Here is a 19,063-nt window from a genome sequence, read left to right on the forward strand (position 1 = left end):
TATCAGCGATTTCAGGCCCAAAAAAGGCCCAAACATAAATTATTCATCTAATCTTTCCTAACGATCCACTAGCTGCCCACCCCATAAGCAGGTCGTCAAAATAAAAAACGCGTCTCTGTAGGCAGCCTAGGCTCCGAGATCTGCACACAAAAACAATTGGTTTCACCAACCACTCAAAACCAAAATAAATAGTGTTCCAACCAATCACCGACAGGGGGTGGGTGTTGTGAAGTTTTGCGCTCGTATTCTCCGACTTCGCGTGCAGCCGTGCACGAGCGCAAAACCTCACAACACCCACCCCGTCGGTGATTGGTTGGAACACTATTTATTTTGGTTTGTATCGCTGATACAACCTTTAATTCATTGTTTTTAAATTATATTATCAGTATTTGAAATAAATAAATGTAAAATGTAAAAGTAGAATTTGGTGTGAATTTTGCTTTAATGATCACTCAAAGCTCCTCAGGTTTGTGCTAAAGCTGATCATGTTTTCACTAGCATGATTTGAGTGTTTAAAAAATCTGACCTTTTGAACAAAGGGATTCACATGATCAATGTCACCAATTAGAAATAGAGCACAGTATTTCTAATTCATTATGTCATAACTTTTTTTCTGTTTCACGTTTTTCTAAAGTTTAGTTTATTTTCTGATTTAAATTGTTTATATAATTATTTTAGTATGTAGTAATGAGACAACTTTCATTGAATTTAACGTCTTTTTGTTTTGTGTTTATCCATTTTGTTTCTTCCTTCTTTTTTTTTTACCCCCTAACTTGTTTTTCCAAAGCGTTCTGTTTAATACCTTGAAATAGAGTTTTTCCCTAGCCGATCTTCACCCTGAACTGTAACCTCACAATTGAGCAATTCTCACTGTCTGGATAGCCCAGCACAATGACACAAACCCAATTAACTTTGTGTAAACCCAATTTCACACTTGTGCTTCTAGTCACGTTGTCATGTTTGACAACATTTCCACTGGGACACACTGGTGGGACACTTTGTTTGAGGCTGTGTAGATGTCAAATTCATCATTTCATACGTTAATTTAAAAGTTCTTAGATTGGCAAAGGATTGTTTTCCCCTCAACAGAAATGATAAATTGTACAGAAACTGTGGTCACCAACAATGAGCTTCTTCAGACAGACCAAAGCCTCATTTCATAGTGGAAGATTAAACCCAAACCTCTTAAGAGTTAAATGAATAGTATACCCAAAATGTAAATCAGTCATTATTATGTTTCATTCCAAACCGATAAACTGGAATTCAGTCATTGCACATTAACAAATTTAAATCTTCTCCTCCAATGCAACTCTTAAAAAAAATTTTTTGGGTGTTTTTTTTTGGGGTGTAAATAATTTTGAATTGTCAGTATTTAATAATTTAAATTTCCTTTCTGTTCCCCTCACAAAACTATTGCATGGCTTCAGAAAACTGTCACATTTGGTCTGCGGTTGAGTTTAGTTTGAATTGGACTTTTGAGTGGGTTTTGCACTATTTTCTGTTCCGTTTCCTTTGTTTGCATTAGTTTCTATGGTGATTTGTTGTTTGAATCATTTGCAACACCTGTTTCTTGTTTACTTGATTGGTCTGCCTTTGTTTATGTTCTTTGTCCGATCTCTGTTCGCTGTTTTTTTTTTAATAGTCTGAGAATTCAAGAAGCTTTTTTTTCTGATCTTGTTTTTAGTAAAGAACTACTGTTTGCGATTAGATTCAGCATTTAATTTCATTCGTGCCTCAACCATTGCAGATAAAAAACATGTTATTTTTTTTATTTTTTTGTGTCAGAACTTGAACTTTAGTTTTTTACAGCCATTTAACGGTTTTGGTTGTTGCCATAGACAATGCTCCTGGAGGTCCACAGACTCTAACACTATTTGCACAGGAAAAAAATATCCATGATTGAAATAACCATCAAAATCCCTCCATTTAATAGATTTTAAATAAGAAAATACTTGAGTAATTACCAAAGAACCCAAACACAACTGAGCTTTGAACAACTATTTTACACTTAATTGCACAGAAAATGTCAGAGAAGTGCTTTTATGGCTACTTCAAGTCATTTGTTAGTTGCTGTTGCCAGTGTCTAAGGTACACAATAACTTGTCCTGGCAAATTTGACATTTTTGTCAATAGGACACATAATAGATTTGTTTGGTCCAGAGCTTAAGGCAGGTAAACACATTAGCTTAATGGTGTGTTAACAGACCCCATACAAAAATATATGTGAATGTTTAACGGAGCATTTCTATAGCTGTTAATGTTCCCAGTTGCCTTTCCATGTGTTATTTAACATTGTTCCTTGTTAGAGCTGTTTGCTTCTTGGTCATGATGAGTTGACAGCCCTAACACGATAGCCTACCATTCTTGTGGGTTCTTGAACTAATTCCTAAGGTATTGGGCATGCTCTTAACACATTGAAGAGGTTGTGGATTGTGCCACAATTGGGAAACTCATCCACTGTAGATTATCGTCTGGCTGGGTCATTAGTGCACTTGCTGCTTAGCTGACACCATAGTTGTGAACATAAAAATGAACTCTTCCCTGAACATCATTTGTTTGTCACTGTTGTTTTATACTGCGTTACAAACACTTCCTGGAGATATAAAGCCTTATATTTGTAGTTCTCACTACTCAAAAATGTGCTGAAGGTCTGGTCTGATAGCATAAAAAAAACACACAAAAAAACAGAATGGCAAAAAAACTATGTAAAATGCAAATAATATAAAATGCAACAGACAATAATCATATTAGGATAACAACATAAATAGGTTTATCAACTTTTAAAGGAAGGATGAAATGTTGCTATTGTTATGTTAAAGAAATTAGGAAAATACCAAAATGCACAGCTCAATTGACATTCTAGAGACATTTAGAAATTAAAACTGTCAATAATCAAACTACAAGCAATAGCACAAATAAACACAATAGCACAGCAGTGCTTTTCAGGTTTTACAGGTAGATCTAACAGTAGTTAGATACAGATTAGGTAGATTAGGTACATAAATTGAATACATTCACCTAATCAATATATACATATGTGTATGTAGTATTATTATTATTATTATTATATATGTATATATTTTTTTGCAGTGAGTCTTTGTTGTTTGATTAACATTAAAAACAGACATCGGCAGGAATATTATTAACATTTTGTGTGAAATTTTCCGTTTAAGCATAAGAATATGTGAAAGACGGCTTATTTAGGATGTACATGCTTTCAGACACGGCTTTCTGGACGCGTGCTTCAGATGTGCAGTTTGCACACACAACACTCCTCACACAGCGCGAGCAAGTTCTCTTTCACGTCTTCTTGCGCTTGAATGTTGAAATTTGCAAGGCTTGAAAACGTGTGCAAATAATAAACTTTAAACTTTCGTGACGACGTAGCACTGGTCCGATCGGGACCATGACAGTTCAGTCAACAAGCCATGCATGTTCTCTGCATTTTTTAGTCGCCACTCGTGAAATTTGGTCGCATATGCGAGTGATTTACTCCCATTGTAGAGGGTTTTATGTTGATGCTATATTTCTTACATATTGTTGGGCAGGGCTTAAAACGAAAAAAAACTAAAACAATTTAATCAGTTCACTCCTAACGTTTTTGTTCATGTGTCCCTTCTGTCACATCATTACGGAAACTGTATGGAAACAAATACTGATTAATATGTATGTACACTAACTTGCAATTTGCACTGGTTAGTGTAAACCGAATGATTAAAATACCATTATTAACCGGTTAATGGTAATTTCAAATAAGCGTTTCTGTTCAGAACGTTTAAGCTTGATTTAGTTTTTGTTTATGTACCTGTAAATGTTGTTAGTTTCCAATTTTTTTTTGTTTCTTGAACCTGTTCGGAGCCCTGTTGTTGGATGTATGTAGTTCATGTTAATATTAATACATATCGGTAAGGACCTTTTGTTTACAATAAGTTAGTGGTACATTGCTGGGTCGGCACTTTGATGCTCAAGGTAAAATCCAAGTTCTAGAGCAAAATCACTGCATTAGACTCATCATATGGCATCTCTGAACAACATCCATAATAATAGCCATACTGAAAACAACATATTTAAATTAAATAATCATGTACCCTTTTTTCCACAGAAATTGAGAAAGGTGGTTGTGGAGACCCAGGCATCCCTGCATATGGAAAGCGAACTGGAGACCGTTTTTTACACGGTGATGTGCTGACCTTTGAGTGTCAGGCTGCTTTTGAATTGGTTGGCGAGAGGACAATATCATGCCAGCAAAATAACCAGTGGTCTGGAAACAAACCCAGCTGCGTCTGTAAGAGTCTTTTTTTTTTTCTGAAATGCATGGTTATAATTAACATGTTGCCATTTAGAATGATTAATGTATCGTCGCTGTAAAAGCATGACATCTAGATTAGGGACACATATGATGCCGAATGGCATCCGTCCATGCTGGCAATTCCCAGGTTTGCTGTATGAGAGGTCAATTATCATATTTCTGTTTCTGGAACATGTTACTGTTCCTCCTCCTCACTCAAGAGGGAATGCAATAAAAATGGTGTGTTTGCTTGTAGATCGAAATAAATGCCTGATCTACAAAAATATTATATGATATCTATCAATCTATAATAATCTAAATTTACATTTAAATAACGTGCTTGTCACTGAAAAGGAAAGAAAACTTTATTTTACTGATTTTAAACTTGATTTAAATACACATGGTGTCACACTGTACTAGTTATTGCACTCACAAATATAGGCACTGTAGTGAAGTCACCCCACAATCTGAGAAAATCCTGTTATGCAGTGGTCATTTTCTCTTAAGTACAGCGATAAGAGGAAGCAGTGTCTCATTAATGTGTTTTGTTGTTAAAATGAAAACCTTTTGAATGGATGTTTTGTTTTTGTTTTCTGTTTTCCTGGCAAAGCTCATACTTTGAACCAATTCCTTGACATGTCATCATTTCTGCACCATGCAAAGAACTCATTATCATGGTCTATGTGAACTATCTTTCCTCTCATCTTTTTTTTTTTTTAGAGACAAAATAGCATTCCTGGTAACATCTATTTTGAACTAAAATAAATATTGTGACCTTTGTAATGGAATTATATATATTTGTCTTCATCTCCACAGTCTCCTGCTTCTTCAATTTCACCACTCCGTCAGGCATCATCCTCTCGCCAAACTACCCAGAGGAATACGGAAACAACATGAACTGTGTGTGGCTCATTATAGCTGAGCCAGGCAATCGGATCCATCTCATTTTCAGCGATTTTGAGATGGAGCCCCAGTTTGACTATCTCATTGTGAAAGACGATGGGATGCCGGAGCCCACCACATTTGGAACGTTCTCTGGGAAGGATGTACCCTCGCAAATCGCTAGTAATGGCCATATAATGCGCTTGGAGTTCCAGTCAGACCACTCGAATACGGGAAAGGGGTTTAATATCACCTACACAAGTAAATGCAATATATATTTTTGTGATGTGTATTATTTTTAAAGGCGAAGTGTGTAATTTCTGTACTACTAAGAGTACAAATAATGTAGCTGTATTGGGCTGGTTGGGAGTAATGTTTGATAACGCCACAGAGCCACACTGTTTCCACTTTTAAGGGAAAGCATCCCAAAAATTGCTTATAAAGCAATTTATCCACATATTAAACTGGGATATAACAAAGTCCCTTACAAGGCAAGTCAGTTCACTTGGCGACCATCTTGGGAATGCACTCGGGCAGCTATTTTCAGTCATGCAAGTTTAGCTCTTATCTAATTAAATGGGGACATACCAAAATGTCACAAACTCACATTTAATAAATTAATAAATAAAAACAACAGCAATCAGACATTAATGGTATCCCCGAGTTTTGTTAAGACCAAGCAGTGACTCATATTTCGAAGGCAGGACTTATTACTAGATCCACCATAGTGGCAGCTTTCTCTTTTCCATTGCAATACCTGTAGTACATCGAATTTGACATTTTCAATGTCACCTTTAAATTTCTGGTATCCTGGACATGCATTGGATAGTGTAATTGCGCGATTGATTTGTATTTATTTAGAAATGATATCTTTCAATCAGTATCAGCCCAAGAGAAATTTGGATCACTTTCTCCCATGGCTAGTCGATTATCTTCTTTTGTTTTCCTGAAACTTGCAAAAACATAGGGTTATTTTTGCAGCCTGTGTCTTTTTACAGAATTTAAATCAGATATTTAATTCATTTGTAATATTTACTTTTCTAGGTTGAGAATATTGTCGTGAAATATCTAAAAAAAACTTAAAGGGCATTTTCACCTACAGTACAATTTTTATGGGATTCTATTTTTTTAGAAACAAGCTTTTGATCTTTTATCTTTAAGCTTTTTTTATCCTATGGCTGCATCATATCTATCTCATTGCACACAAGGAAATGGAGAGCCTTCCTCCAGCTTGTCATTGAAAATGAAGCTAGCTAGCCAGTTAATTTTTTTTAAGCTAACTTGTGAAGTTGCTTGAGGTGACCACTGCAGTAGTAAGTACTTAAAGTTGTTATGGCAAACCTTGGAAGCTTATTTGCTGAAATACGCTCTTGAAACAAAAATACATCAAATTTAGAAGCTTTCTCCTCTCTGCAACGTTGCTTTGATACCAATGTAGTGTTTCTGTAGCTTAACTGGTACAGCGTGTCATAACAATAGTCAAGGTTTGATTCCCAGGAAACACATGCTTTGGATTAAAAGGGCATCTGCTAAGCATAAGAAGAATAATTAACAATAGTAATGACAGACAGTTAGAATGCCATTGGAGATGACTCGAGTCAATGAGCATAATAGCTGAAAACAGACATATAGATTTTTTGTGAATTGGTGAAACCGGAACCGTGATTTGTGTTGGCTTGTCTACGGGGAACAAAATTTGGGGGTAGATGGAACCAGTAGTTGCAGGCGATGTCAGTGTCAGTGGATTGTATTGTTTGATATCTCAACAGTGCTGCTTCGGTAATGGTGTGTCATTGTCTCAGAAAGAAGTAGACATGTTTCCGCTGGAGTGGCGCTGGAGCAACTGTCAGGAACGGTCGTAAGAACAATGAGGCTGTCATTTGGGGAATGGGGTAGAGCTGTGTACATGGCCTAAGCCCTGGCCGCAAGGTCTCCATGCATTAGCCATCACACTTCCACAGGGGCTTCACAGACAGATGTGTTCACCAAAATGAAAACACTAAAATAGCTTTGGCAGGATTCTCTGCTTCTGCGAGTGCACATATTGAATAATTGAAGCTTCCACACTGACATCTGTGATGCATGTGTGACACATATGTGAGCTGTCTACAGAGTTGTGTTAAGGGAAAACAGATTTGACAAAATTTGAGCGTGTCTCAAACCACTATAGAGGGTTACGAGGGCTGTGATGCGACTGGATGCTCTCTGCCGACACGCAACGCCTCAACGTCTGTGGCTTTCCATGTGATTCGGATTTATTTTTCATGAGAAATTGTAACTGTTAATGTAAAGTGAGAAATATTTTTTTTTCTATTACTATAAGAAATTATTGAATTAAATTATGAGAATTTATGCACACCCTGCAGTATGGTAATGCTGCCTTGACACAAAGTGGAGTGTGCATTAAATATTTGCATTGATTTTAAATAATTCAACTTTCTAGAGTCAGTTATTACACTTCTACCATGGTGGCATTTGGTTCATCTTAAGACATTTTTCAGATTTTGGTCCCTTAAGTGCTCATGTAGAACTGTTTTCATAGTCATTACTAATTCAATAGTCAATCAAGCCACTCTTACTAGTTTGACTAGTTCTACAAACAATAACCTGGAACTACTTCATAGCTGTTCAAATAGAGAAAATGAAAATACAGAACAATTGAATTATGAATTATGTAATTGTACTGTAATGGCAAATGTAATGGTAAATATCTTGACATACTGTATTGCTTTTGTCTCTACTTGAGAGCATCACTTTAACACATTATAACATCTAAAGATATACCAGGCTTTATGGAAACCTTTGAAAAGAGGGCTAAATATTACCGGAGTGCCTTTTTGATAGTGGGTGGATTTATGTAAATTAATATTATCACCTTTATCTCTTGTATTGTGTGGTATCCAACCCAGGCTCAGTAGAAGTCATACTAATTCGCAAAAGTTGGAGAAACTGTAAAAATTATTTTAGCTCAAACAGTAGAACATGATGCTTGCAATGCCAAGGTCATGCGTTCGATTCCTAGGGCATGCATGAACTGATAAAATGTAAACCTTGAATGTAATGTACTGTAAGTCACTTTGGATTAAAGCATCTGTTAACCTAAACTTAAAGCTAAACAGTAAGCCCAACCTCTTATCCAAACCCTATACCCTATATATCTAAGCATGATGATAACACAAAGTCGTACATTATCATACAATTTCATTTTGTATAAATTATTATGAGTTGCCATGAGAGTGTCTTCCCATATATGTTAGCTTTGATCATACACAGTCATTGCAGTCTGTTCCTGTTCTGAATTCAACCATACGGTGTACAGGGCAATCATCCAAGCTTATTTTAATTTGAAATATTTTTGACGTTGTGGTTGTGTCTCTACATGATTGCATCATTTAAACACATGATAACATACAAAGATTAGTGATATATGAATTAGGTTTAGTGGTATCATGGTTGTTAGCATTGTTTTCGCATGTGTTGCAGATTCTCCAAAATGAGGTTATGTTGTAAGTACACAGTAAAATGTCACTGCAACAACATTTCGCTTATAAGACTGGCCATTCTGAGTAATATCATTTGCGTTAGTTAATCTTTAAAAGATAATTATAGTTTACTTAATTGAAGGTTAGGCACTCTTATAATGCATGTTAAGTGCTGACAGACAAGGACAGGCAGGACCTAGAATTAAGTATTATTTGCTTCAGCACTGATTATACTTTCATCCCGTTTCTGTAGCGTTTGGCCAAAATGAATGTCACGACCCTGGCATTCCCATCAACGGGCAACGTTTTGGAGAGCACTTCTTACTGGGCAGCTCAGTGCTCTTCACATGCGATGAGGGCTTCATCAAGACACACGGATCCAAATCCATCACCTGTGTCATCCAGGATGGAAACGTGGTGTGGAATGCAGCCGTCCCCCGTTGCGAAGGTGAGACTTTGCTCTACTTAGCTTTCTGAAGGTGCTGCTGGGATTTGTAAGATGGGCTTTTGTTGACATTCTATTTTCTGCACTCTCACTGTCCTAGCTCCATGTGGCGGACATCTAACGGCTCCCATGGGAGTCTTACTGTCCCCTGGCTGGCCCGGATACTACAAAGACTCCCTTAACTGTGAATGGGTGATTGAAGCCAAAAAGGATCATGCCATCAAGATATCTTTTGACAGGTATTGATTTGTTTTTGGGAATTCAGAGCACATGAAACCCCAAGACACCCAACTCCTGTCCCATTTCTGGAAACCTTGACCGCAGTCTCTTCAGTGCAGTTTTGCTCTCCTACAATTTCGCATCTTAACCTTCCAGTTTAATCTCCCTCATTAGAGTAATTCTGCTAAAGACCTAGGTCATAAGCAGACGTTCCGCTCATTTTTTTTTTTTTTTTTTTTCTCTGTGTAGGTTTCAGACGGAGGTTAATTACGACACGTTGGAAATTCGGGACGGGCTCTCCAATTCGTCGCCGCTGATTGGCGAGTACCACGGCACTCAAGCCCCTCACTTCCTCATCAGCACCAGCAATTACATGTACCTGCTCTTTACCACTGACAACAGCCGCTCCAGCGAAGGCTTCCAGATCCGCTACGAGAGTGAGTCAGCATCTGCAGTGATTTAAATGCATGGATATTGGGTTTTCATGCTCCACAGTGGGCGGTTCTGCAATACTGCGCAAATTTTGGCGGGACATGCTCTCTGGTGCATGTAATGTAATTGGCACGGGTTCTCCAGGGTTACAATTAGATTATAGTTTTGTAGTTGTCAAAAACATTTTTTGAGAAAACTAACATGTGTGATAGCATCACGTGACAAATATCAACATCCAGAGGCAAAGATATCAACTTTAAGAGAGGCGAGGAACCTCTGTGAATAATTAAACATATGAAAATAACATTTGTTTTCTTTTTGAATATGCTTGGTGGTGGTGGGTTTATAAACTCTGCTTCAGAGTGCGATTAAAGTTTAATTTCCCGCTGACTCAAGGACTGTTTGTTGTTTATGCAGGCTCAACAGATAGACCAATGATAATTGTTAAAAGCCTGTTTTAATGCTCTTGTGGTTATTGTCAACTGGTTAAAAGGGATTAGACCAGAACAAGCTGAAATCGGATTTTAAATCTATTTTAGGGATATGTAAAAAGAAGTTGGGTAAATTGTAAACCTCATTGGGCAACCTGTCATTATTGGAAAACGGATAAACCTCCACTTGCATAAACTATTTTGATCACTGTATATGTCAAATTTATAGTTAAGTGTAGACATGTTAAAAACATTTAAATTTTACTTTAATCTTAAAACTGTTAAAAGACAAGTTAACATATTCTCAACCAGCTTTTTGTGGTTGCAATGTCAGTAGTATACATACAGTAATTGAACAATGCATACTCTTTCATCTGAAATCTACTTATAGACCACACTGTATAAATTGTTTTGCTTTTAAAATCCACTGCATCCTTGATCCCTCACCTCAAAGTTATGCTCGGACATGTAAACTGAAATTATAGGTCCTAGCATAATTGATTGTGGGTGGGTGACTTCCCATTTAATTTATACATTAATTAATTAATTGTTTAAAAATAGAGTATTGTTTTATAATAATGTTGTAGTCTGTCACATCATGACACAGACTGTAAATCTGTAAATGAACAGAAAGGAATATTCCTTGCTAAAACAAAAATTAAACAAAACTGAAAATAGCTAATAAAAAAAAAAAAGTTTCAATTATTTTATTCAATATTTAAAATGGTGATAAAGGTAAAAATAAAATAATTTTTTTAATAATTGTTTCATGTAGACTTATAAATTGCATAAGAAATGCAAATTGTTTTTTTTATTATAATTTTAATTATTATTATTATTATTATTATTATTATTATACATGTATGATTTGAGTTAAAAATGCCATTGGTTACTGCCACGTGTGACATTTTAGTGTTCAGTTATGAGGAGTAGCAACCAGGAATACTGTCCAGGACCTATAATATGAAAGGAAGGTGGTAGTAGGTCATCGGTTGTATAGTTACACGTTGGTGAGATTTGAAGAAAGCTGTTGTCACACGCAAACCAAGAATATCACTGAACTGGAGGCCATTGCTTATGAGGAAGAGGCTAAGATTCCTCAGAAACTCTGCCAGAAGCTGGTGTCTGGTTATACATCTCATTTGCAACAGGTCATAACAGCAAAAGGGTGTTCTGCTAAGTACTAAAGATGCTTGCCATGAAGGGGTTGAATAATTTTGAGACTGCAGAAGGCATTAAAGCTGCATTTTCAGTTGAATTTGGGGAAACCACTTGAAACATTTGTTGTGTTGAGCTATTTCATTTAGTTTTGTTTGATTTGTTAGTTGCAAACGGCTGAAAGTCTGTCAATTTTGCCAATAAACCTGATTTGCAGTGGTTGATTATCAAATTAAGCACTGCCTGTTAGAAATATAGCACATATCAATTTCCCTGATTGTTTTGTATTATTGCAACTATACAAATAGATCTGTGTGTAAAATTAAATGTTATCACTTTTTTCCTCATGAGCCTAAGTGAAAAATGCAAATAATATCTTTATAAAACCAAATGACATGACAAATAGTCTCTAGTTGCTCTTTTTTAGCAGTAATTTAACATCTTTATTATAATGTAATGTGCTGCAATAGAGACAGAAAAATGAGAAATGTGGGCAAGAGGGAGCATGAGATGATTCTCAAACGATATTCATGACTCCCAATAAATTACCTCTGACATTACGCCTGATATATATGAAACTCATTGAAAGTGTCAAAGTGTTCTCATTTTTCAGACTTTTTAGACAGCTATCAGAGGTTTATCTGTGGCCACATAATAGAGCCCAATGCTTGGGAAATTGACAAGTGGAGAAATTTCTCAAAAAAGTGCTGTCAGTTATTCCGAATGGTCTTCAATATATATATATATATATATATATATATATATATATATATATATATAAAAGGAAGTAGAAATAAAAATGTATTGGTTGAAGGAAGGTAACCACAGGGGGACTGATATCTGCTGATTTATACTGTATAAAATGCTTCCGACACCATCCTCCTTTCAATTTAGACCTTGGAGGTGAAATGAAATATTTTATTTTGTTTTGTTCCTTCCTCACAGGCATTATGATGGAAATAGATTCCTGTTTAGATCCAGGGATCCCGGTGAATGGGAAAAGGCACGGGAACAATTTTGCCATCGGCTCAAGAGTGACGTTCAGCTGCGATAAAGGCTATACTCTGAGCGATGAGGAGCCCATTGTGTGTGAGAGGAACCATCAGTGGAACCATGCGCTGCCTAGCTGTGACGGTAGGCAATTCTCTGTAGACCAAATTCTGGTCATGTACAAGAGGAACCGCTCCACCCAACCACCTAATGTAAAAACATCTAAAAATTGGACCCTGGTGTCAGCTTGCAGTGTATGCTTTGAGCACCCAGGTCTTTAGTTTCCTTTGGTGGAGACTTTGGAGCCCCTTGACAATCTGGGGCCTTAGGTCACTGGCCCGGTCCATAAACTAGCCCTGCTGGGCTGCATTACATTTATCTGAGGGGAAAGGGTAAGCCTTCTTAACACTCCTCCGAGATTTGAGTTCATACATTTTTGATTAGAGGAGAGGTGACTGGCGTGCACTGTTTTATAGATAACCTTAAACGGTGGGAGGTAGGACAGGGAAGCGGGAACAAATAATGGAAGTCCTTAAGAGCTCTATAAAGCTGTTTATCTAATTTGTTTCCTGATTGCAGGGATTGAAAGTAAACAAAGTGTTTTCCAGTAAGAGCAATCAGGCTGTTGCCAGTCTGTTCCAGAATTCCCAATGTCCTCTAATATCTGCGTCTTATCAGCTCCGTGCATTTGCTTTAACAGACTTTGATTCTGCCTGATGGTCTCTCATCAGAGCCTGACCTTCATTACAGACAGGACAGATACTCCCCATTTGTTTGCGGGAATGTAAATACATGCTCATGAAAGATTACACATTTCCTTACTGTCAGACTGATGTTATTATTAAATGGAGAGCTCAGACTTAAAATTCTGATTAAATGAGACACATTCAGAGCCATTATAAAATTCAGATCAATGTACTATATTGACCCTATAAAGCCTACTGTATAAAAATTGATATGCAAATTTACTACATGCCTCAAGCCATCTGATTTACGTTTTAAGCAAGTTAAGGGTCTTTTAGTATATTTCTAAAAACATGCACCTTCAGAATGTGGTACTTCAGGTTGTCTTTTTGCTGTGAAATTTACAACACTCAATTGCGACTTTATATTACGCAATTCTGACTTTATAACTTGCAATTGCAAGTTTAAATCACACAATTCAGAATTGTGTAAAAAGTCACAATTACCTTTTTTTGTTTTTGTTCTATGGCGGACACAAGCTTCCATAATATTCTCCTTTATTATTCTATTGAAAAAGAAAAAAAATCCTACAAATTTAATTAGTCAGAATTTGTCGTTTGATGAAGAGATTTAACGGGCTGTTTCAGGACAAAATGCTGAGGCTCCTGTCATAACCTGTGTTGTATGATATATTTTGATGAAATCAGGACCATGAGCATGGCTCAAGGACGTATTCGATATTCTGTATGATAGTCTGTCTTACAGCTCTGGTGCTTCAAGAAAAAAAAAAAAAAGCTTTTTTTTTTACTGTCTCCACTGACAGACGTTCTCCTGTTGGAAAATTGTCTCAGTTGTTACATCTCCTTTTGATCTTCTTGCAAGTATTTATGTTGTATGCGATGTCAACCTCTTATTAGTTAGTGTATCGTTAAACTCTGCTTCTTTTCATGTACAAACATGTCTATTTCCATGTTTTGTTTTGCATCCATCATCTTGTAGTTTCACTATAAAAAGCCTGGGAAGTTGTTTTATATGGAAGTTTTATTATATGTATTTATTTATGGAAGAAGTATTTTACATGTTCTGGATATTGTTTGCCTAGTGTGACCCAGATATCTGCATCAACTTCATCTGGACTTATATTTTAACCGTTGTTGATTATGTTATTATTTGAGCAATGAAGCATATATAGCAACACCCTGGCAACCATCCAAAACATCTTAACAACCATATAGCAACATGCTGAAACCACTCACTACTTCTTAGAAATTCAAACATGAGTTCTTCTTGTTATTGTATTTCCAGCTTTATGTGGGGGCTATATCTACGGAAAAACCGGAACGGTTCTTTCGCCTGGTTTTCCAGATTTCTACCCAAACTCGCTGAACTGCACTTGGACGGTAGAAGTGTCTCATGGGAAAGGTAATACCAAAGAACAGGTTACAGGCACGAGAGCCATACAAACCACTGACTGATAACAGTTTGGAGCACATTGATTTTACCCATGAGGTTCCTTTCTGTGCCCTTTGAAATTACCCTTGATAACGAATTTAAGATACCTTTCACATTTCTCTACATTTTATTACTCAGCACCATGTCGGGCAAATGCGATTCTATTTCGATCAGTATTACGTTCTCTCTGAAGGCTTCTCAGTGGGTTGTGAGGTTGAAACAGAGATTTTGCTTGTGACTGACGGCCCTAATCTCATCTGAAACTCCCCAGGAGTGCAGCTTCTCTTCCACACGTTCCACCTGGAAGACTCCCATGATTACCTGCTCATTACCGAGGACGGCAGCTTCATTGAGCCGGTGGCCAGGCTCACAGGCTCCGTCCTGCCACCCTCCATCAAAGCTGGCCTGTTCGGCAACTTCAGCGTCCAGCTACGCTTCGTATCGGACTTCTCCATGTCATACGAGGGCTTCAATATCACCTTCTCTGGTGGGGGCATCGCTCATTCTGTTCATTATGGTGTGCTTGAAGGCACTGTTGTCATGGTGCTTACTCTAACCCATGCTTTGCTAAGCAGTCTGGAGGTTTAAGAGTTATTATGACTTTGTACCACAGAGTACAGCCTGGAGCCGTGCGAGGACCCAGGAGTACCAGCATACAGCAGGAGGGTGGGCTTCCAGTTCGGGGTTGGCGACTCGCTGGCCTTTTCCTGTTTTGCGGGCTACCGTCTGGAAGGCGAGAGTAAGATCACTTGCTTGGGTGGAGGGCGGAGAGTATGGAGTGCAGCCCTGCCCAGGTGTGTGGGTAGGTGGTCATATGATTTCATTTATTATTCTCAAACATCAGAGTGTTTATTTAAGTAGTAATTAAACTAAATCTCTTCATTTTATGTCAATCCGCTGAAAGACTAGTTAATCACAATGCTCAAGCTTCAAACAGTGCATGAAAATATCTAAAATAATCCATATGAATCAAGCAATTTAATACAAGTCTTCTGAAGAGACACGTTTGCTTTGCATTATTATTATTATATGTATTATATGGTATAAGTATTTATGTTTTATGTACTTTTGGAAACTTGAAAATATTGATTACACTATTAAGGTTGAGAATTCAGAATTAACATGACCAAAAAGACAATTTAAGACTAAAATATTATTACTGTAATAAGAATGAACTTGTGAGTGAAATTTAAAATGCAGTTAACACATTTGGAGCAGAATGTTCTTATTCTGTTACTCTGAAAAAGTAATTAATTGTTAATGAACTGGAATTAAGTGGAATCGTAATTTCTTATGATTTATTTTCTTAATAAAGTATTTTAAGTGTCTACATAAATATACTTATGCACCCGGTTTCACAGAGAAGGTTTAAGCCTAGTAAAATATGTCAGTGCCATTGTTTTGTCTCAAGATGCACACCAGTAATGTTATGAATAATGTTATGAGTAATGAATAGACATTTAAAATGCAGATTTCAACTATTGAGTCATCAATTTGCAGTGCTTTAAATCAGTAATTTCTAGTGTTTTGGCATTTTAATATTGGTCAGGCTAATTTGGCCATAAAATAAAAGGGAGGGAGAACTAGAGTGAAATTTTAGCCATTGCATATTTTTTGAAATCTGGTGTCTGCCTTTCATCCTAAATTGAGTCCATTTTACTGTGCCTCAAATTCATTATTTAAATGCTCGGACTATTCCCCCATCTTATTAATGTTTTATTTATAGTGGAACTTGACACAGTAAATGTTCACATTGTAGGGTGAAAGACTTTCAGAGATCTACCCTGCTATAATAAATGAATTAAAATTGATCAGATTGCAGATTGCAATCTTTCTTCTGTGGCTGTTAAGTGTTTAAGGCCATGGATACTTGTGGACAGAGTTAAAAACGCTGACAAAATAATTAGTTGTAATTGTGCAGTCCTCCTGTCAGACCGGGTTTTAATAGTGGTTAATCGCTGTGGAGTAATAAGAGCTTGTGAGTGTGCCTTTAATTGGTCTGGTGAACATAACAAACATTAGCCTGGAGAGGTTAGGATTATAGTAGCTACAAAAGTTGATAAAGGGTTGATATGGAAATTCTAATTGAAATAAATTATCTCCACTTTTTGAAAGCCTCCAGACCAGAGCTTCCCAATCAAAAAGCATGATGATATTTAATTATAAAGTGAAGGGGGAGGGACAGACACCTTAGCTATTTCATATATATATATATATATATATATATACGTATATATATATATATATATATATATATATATATATATATATATATATATATATATATATATATATATATATATATATATATATATATATATATATATATGATTAATTTATTGCATTAACATTGAATTCATTGCATTCATTGCATGCAACTACATGTCAACTTATTCTAACCCTAACCCTACCTGTCTACTAATACTCTACTTACACTCTAATGAGAGTTAGTAGACATGTAGGTGCAACATTACTTAGTCAACTGAATGTGTTAAAGGGAACATCAAAATAAAGTGAATCCGACCAGACTAATTCTTTATACTTCATGTCTTCTGACACACACACACACACACACACACACACACACACACACACACACACACACACACACACACACACACACACACACACACACACACACACACACACACACACACACACACACACACACACACACACACACACACACACACACACACACACACACACACACATGTCAACACACACAAAACCACCTTCCTTTTAGAATCAATTCTCTCAGTAGTTTGTCTCTGAGGAGAACTGATACCGTTTTTAAAAGTCTGGATACCAGGAGGCCATTGCTGGAGAGTTTTATTTTAAGTTGCTGAGCTCAAGGTCTTGAAGCAACATCTGCTTATATACTTACAGAGTTGCTGGTGCAGAATATTAAACAGAAAGACATCTGATACTAACACAGCAGTGAGCTTTTGTGACCAGCAACTAGCTAATGCACAAAGGCCTCTCTGTTAATTAGTATTCCTCTGAAGTTGTTCTTGCGGTGATTCATCAAAATGACAAATACTTAATCTACCGGTACAAAACCTTGGCCTAAAATTGGCCTATCTGTAGGAAATAGAGTAGCAGCTGTCAGGGCACTACAGGCTTCAAGGCAACCCAACTTATTTGTGACCGACCCCTACTTTTCTGCAGCCACGTGCTACTTTAATAAGTTAAATTAGATATTTGCACTTTTGACCCTCAGTAAACATTTGGCTTCTCACCTATTTCTTTATTTTCAATCTCTCTTTCCCATCCATACTTCTGGATTTGCCTAGCCGAGTGTGGAGCTACTTCTGTGGGCAGTCAGGGTGTACTACTGTCCCCCAATTACCCATTAAATTACGACAACAACCACGAGTGCATCTACCGCATTGAGACCGAGAGAGGCAAGGGGATTCAAATCACAGCGGCCAACTTCCAGCTTCACGAGGGAGATTTCCTCAAGGTAAGAGCGACCAACATAAGTCATTTTATATCACTGTGCATTATTTTATACATAGGTTTGTCAGTGTGTATATATATATATATATATATATATATATATATATATATATATAGTTTATCTGTTAAATTATTGTGAGGTCATGCATTTTGGATCAGCCATTGAATTAAATTACATCTAAGTTTATTTATTTATTAACAAATTTGGATGAGCCACAGTTGACTACTTTTCACTTGAATTCTATTTTAAAGTGGTCATTTGTGACGTTACAAACACAAAGCAGAGTTGCATGAAGTTTGATGAAGTTCGGCGATTGCAACACCTCTGCAACACTGTTAACATGTAACAGTTTGTAATCCATGAGAGACCAGCAAATGGGACTTGGAGACACCATTAACTATTCATAGATTAATTTACGTTACAGTGCTCAAGGCACATGTACCATCACAGAAGAAAGATGGTCCCTTAAGACCAATAAGGCCACTAATTAAGTCACAAATGAAGGGTAAGAATGAGGTGCTTTAGCAATTCCGAACACATTCATTTTGTCACAGTTATTGTGATTCTGCTGCATTTAATGATCATAATATTGTTTGTCAACATTTCAGGATATTTGAAGTGAATCTGTCAGTAAATTAGCTCTTAGACTTGTACACTGCCCGGCCGGCCAAAAAAAAGAAGAACAAAAGGGCTGTTTTGATTTAATTTGGCAAATACTTAACCAGTCTAGGACTGGATCATTATTGTTGTGATTATTGTTTATAGCATGTTATATGTTTTGGAACAAATCTTTTAACCCTAATTGATGGAGTAAGTAGCTTTTCATGTCTTAAACAACCATTTAGGAAGTGGATCATAGCCATATTCCAGGATGACAATGTCACATTCAGGTTCAAATTGTGAAAGAATGGTTGGGAGGGAGCATGAAGAATCATTTTCACACATGAATTGGCACCTCTGAGTCTAGACCTTAAATTTATTGAAAGTCTTTGGGATGTGCTGGATTAAACTTTAAAGAGTGCTTGACTCTTGCATTGTCAATACAAGATTTTGACTAAAAATGTATGCTCTTCTTGATGGAAATAACATCACAACATTTATTTCCATCAAGAGATGCGTCAATTATTGGCAAGATTA

General features: G+C 36.7%; 1 protein-coding gene across 2 annotated transcripts in view; it reads left to right on the top strand.

Annotated features, from left to right (window-relative positions):
- Window positions 1–19,063, top strand: part of LOC309486929 (CUB and sushi domain-containing protein 1) — a 727,180-nt gene that overhangs the window by 515,990 nt on the left and 192,127 nt on the right. For both annotated transcript variants that reach the window (XM_082154400.1, XM_082154401.1), the window contains exons 13-22: window positions 4,103–4,285; window positions 5,105–5,431; window positions 8,906–9,100; window positions 9,198–9,336; window positions 9,566–9,753; window positions 12,283–12,471; window positions 14,317–14,433; window positions 14,735–14,950; window positions 15,077–15,265; window positions 17,760–17,929. In XM_082154400.1, coding sequence (XP_082010526.1) covers window positions 4,103–4,285; window positions 5,105–5,431; window positions 8,906–9,100; window positions 9,198–9,336; window positions 9,566–9,753; window positions 12,283–12,471; window positions 14,317–14,433; window positions 14,735–14,950; window positions 15,077–15,265; window positions 17,760–17,929 — 1,913 coding nt within the window. The remainder of the gene's footprint in view (window positions 1–4,102; window positions 4,286–5,104; window positions 5,432–8,905; window positions 9,101–9,197; window positions 9,337–9,565; window positions 9,754–12,282; window positions 12,472–14,316; window positions 14,434–14,734; window positions 14,951–15,076; window positions 15,266–17,759; window positions 17,930–19,063) is intronic.

Source organism: Leuciscus leuciscus, assembly GCF_965113295.1.
Source record: "Leuciscus leuciscus genome assembly, chromosome: 22".
NCBI classification, from domain to species: domain Eukaryota; kingdom Metazoa; phylum Chordata; class Actinopteri; order Cypriniformes; family Leuciscidae; genus Leuciscus; species Leuciscus leuciscus.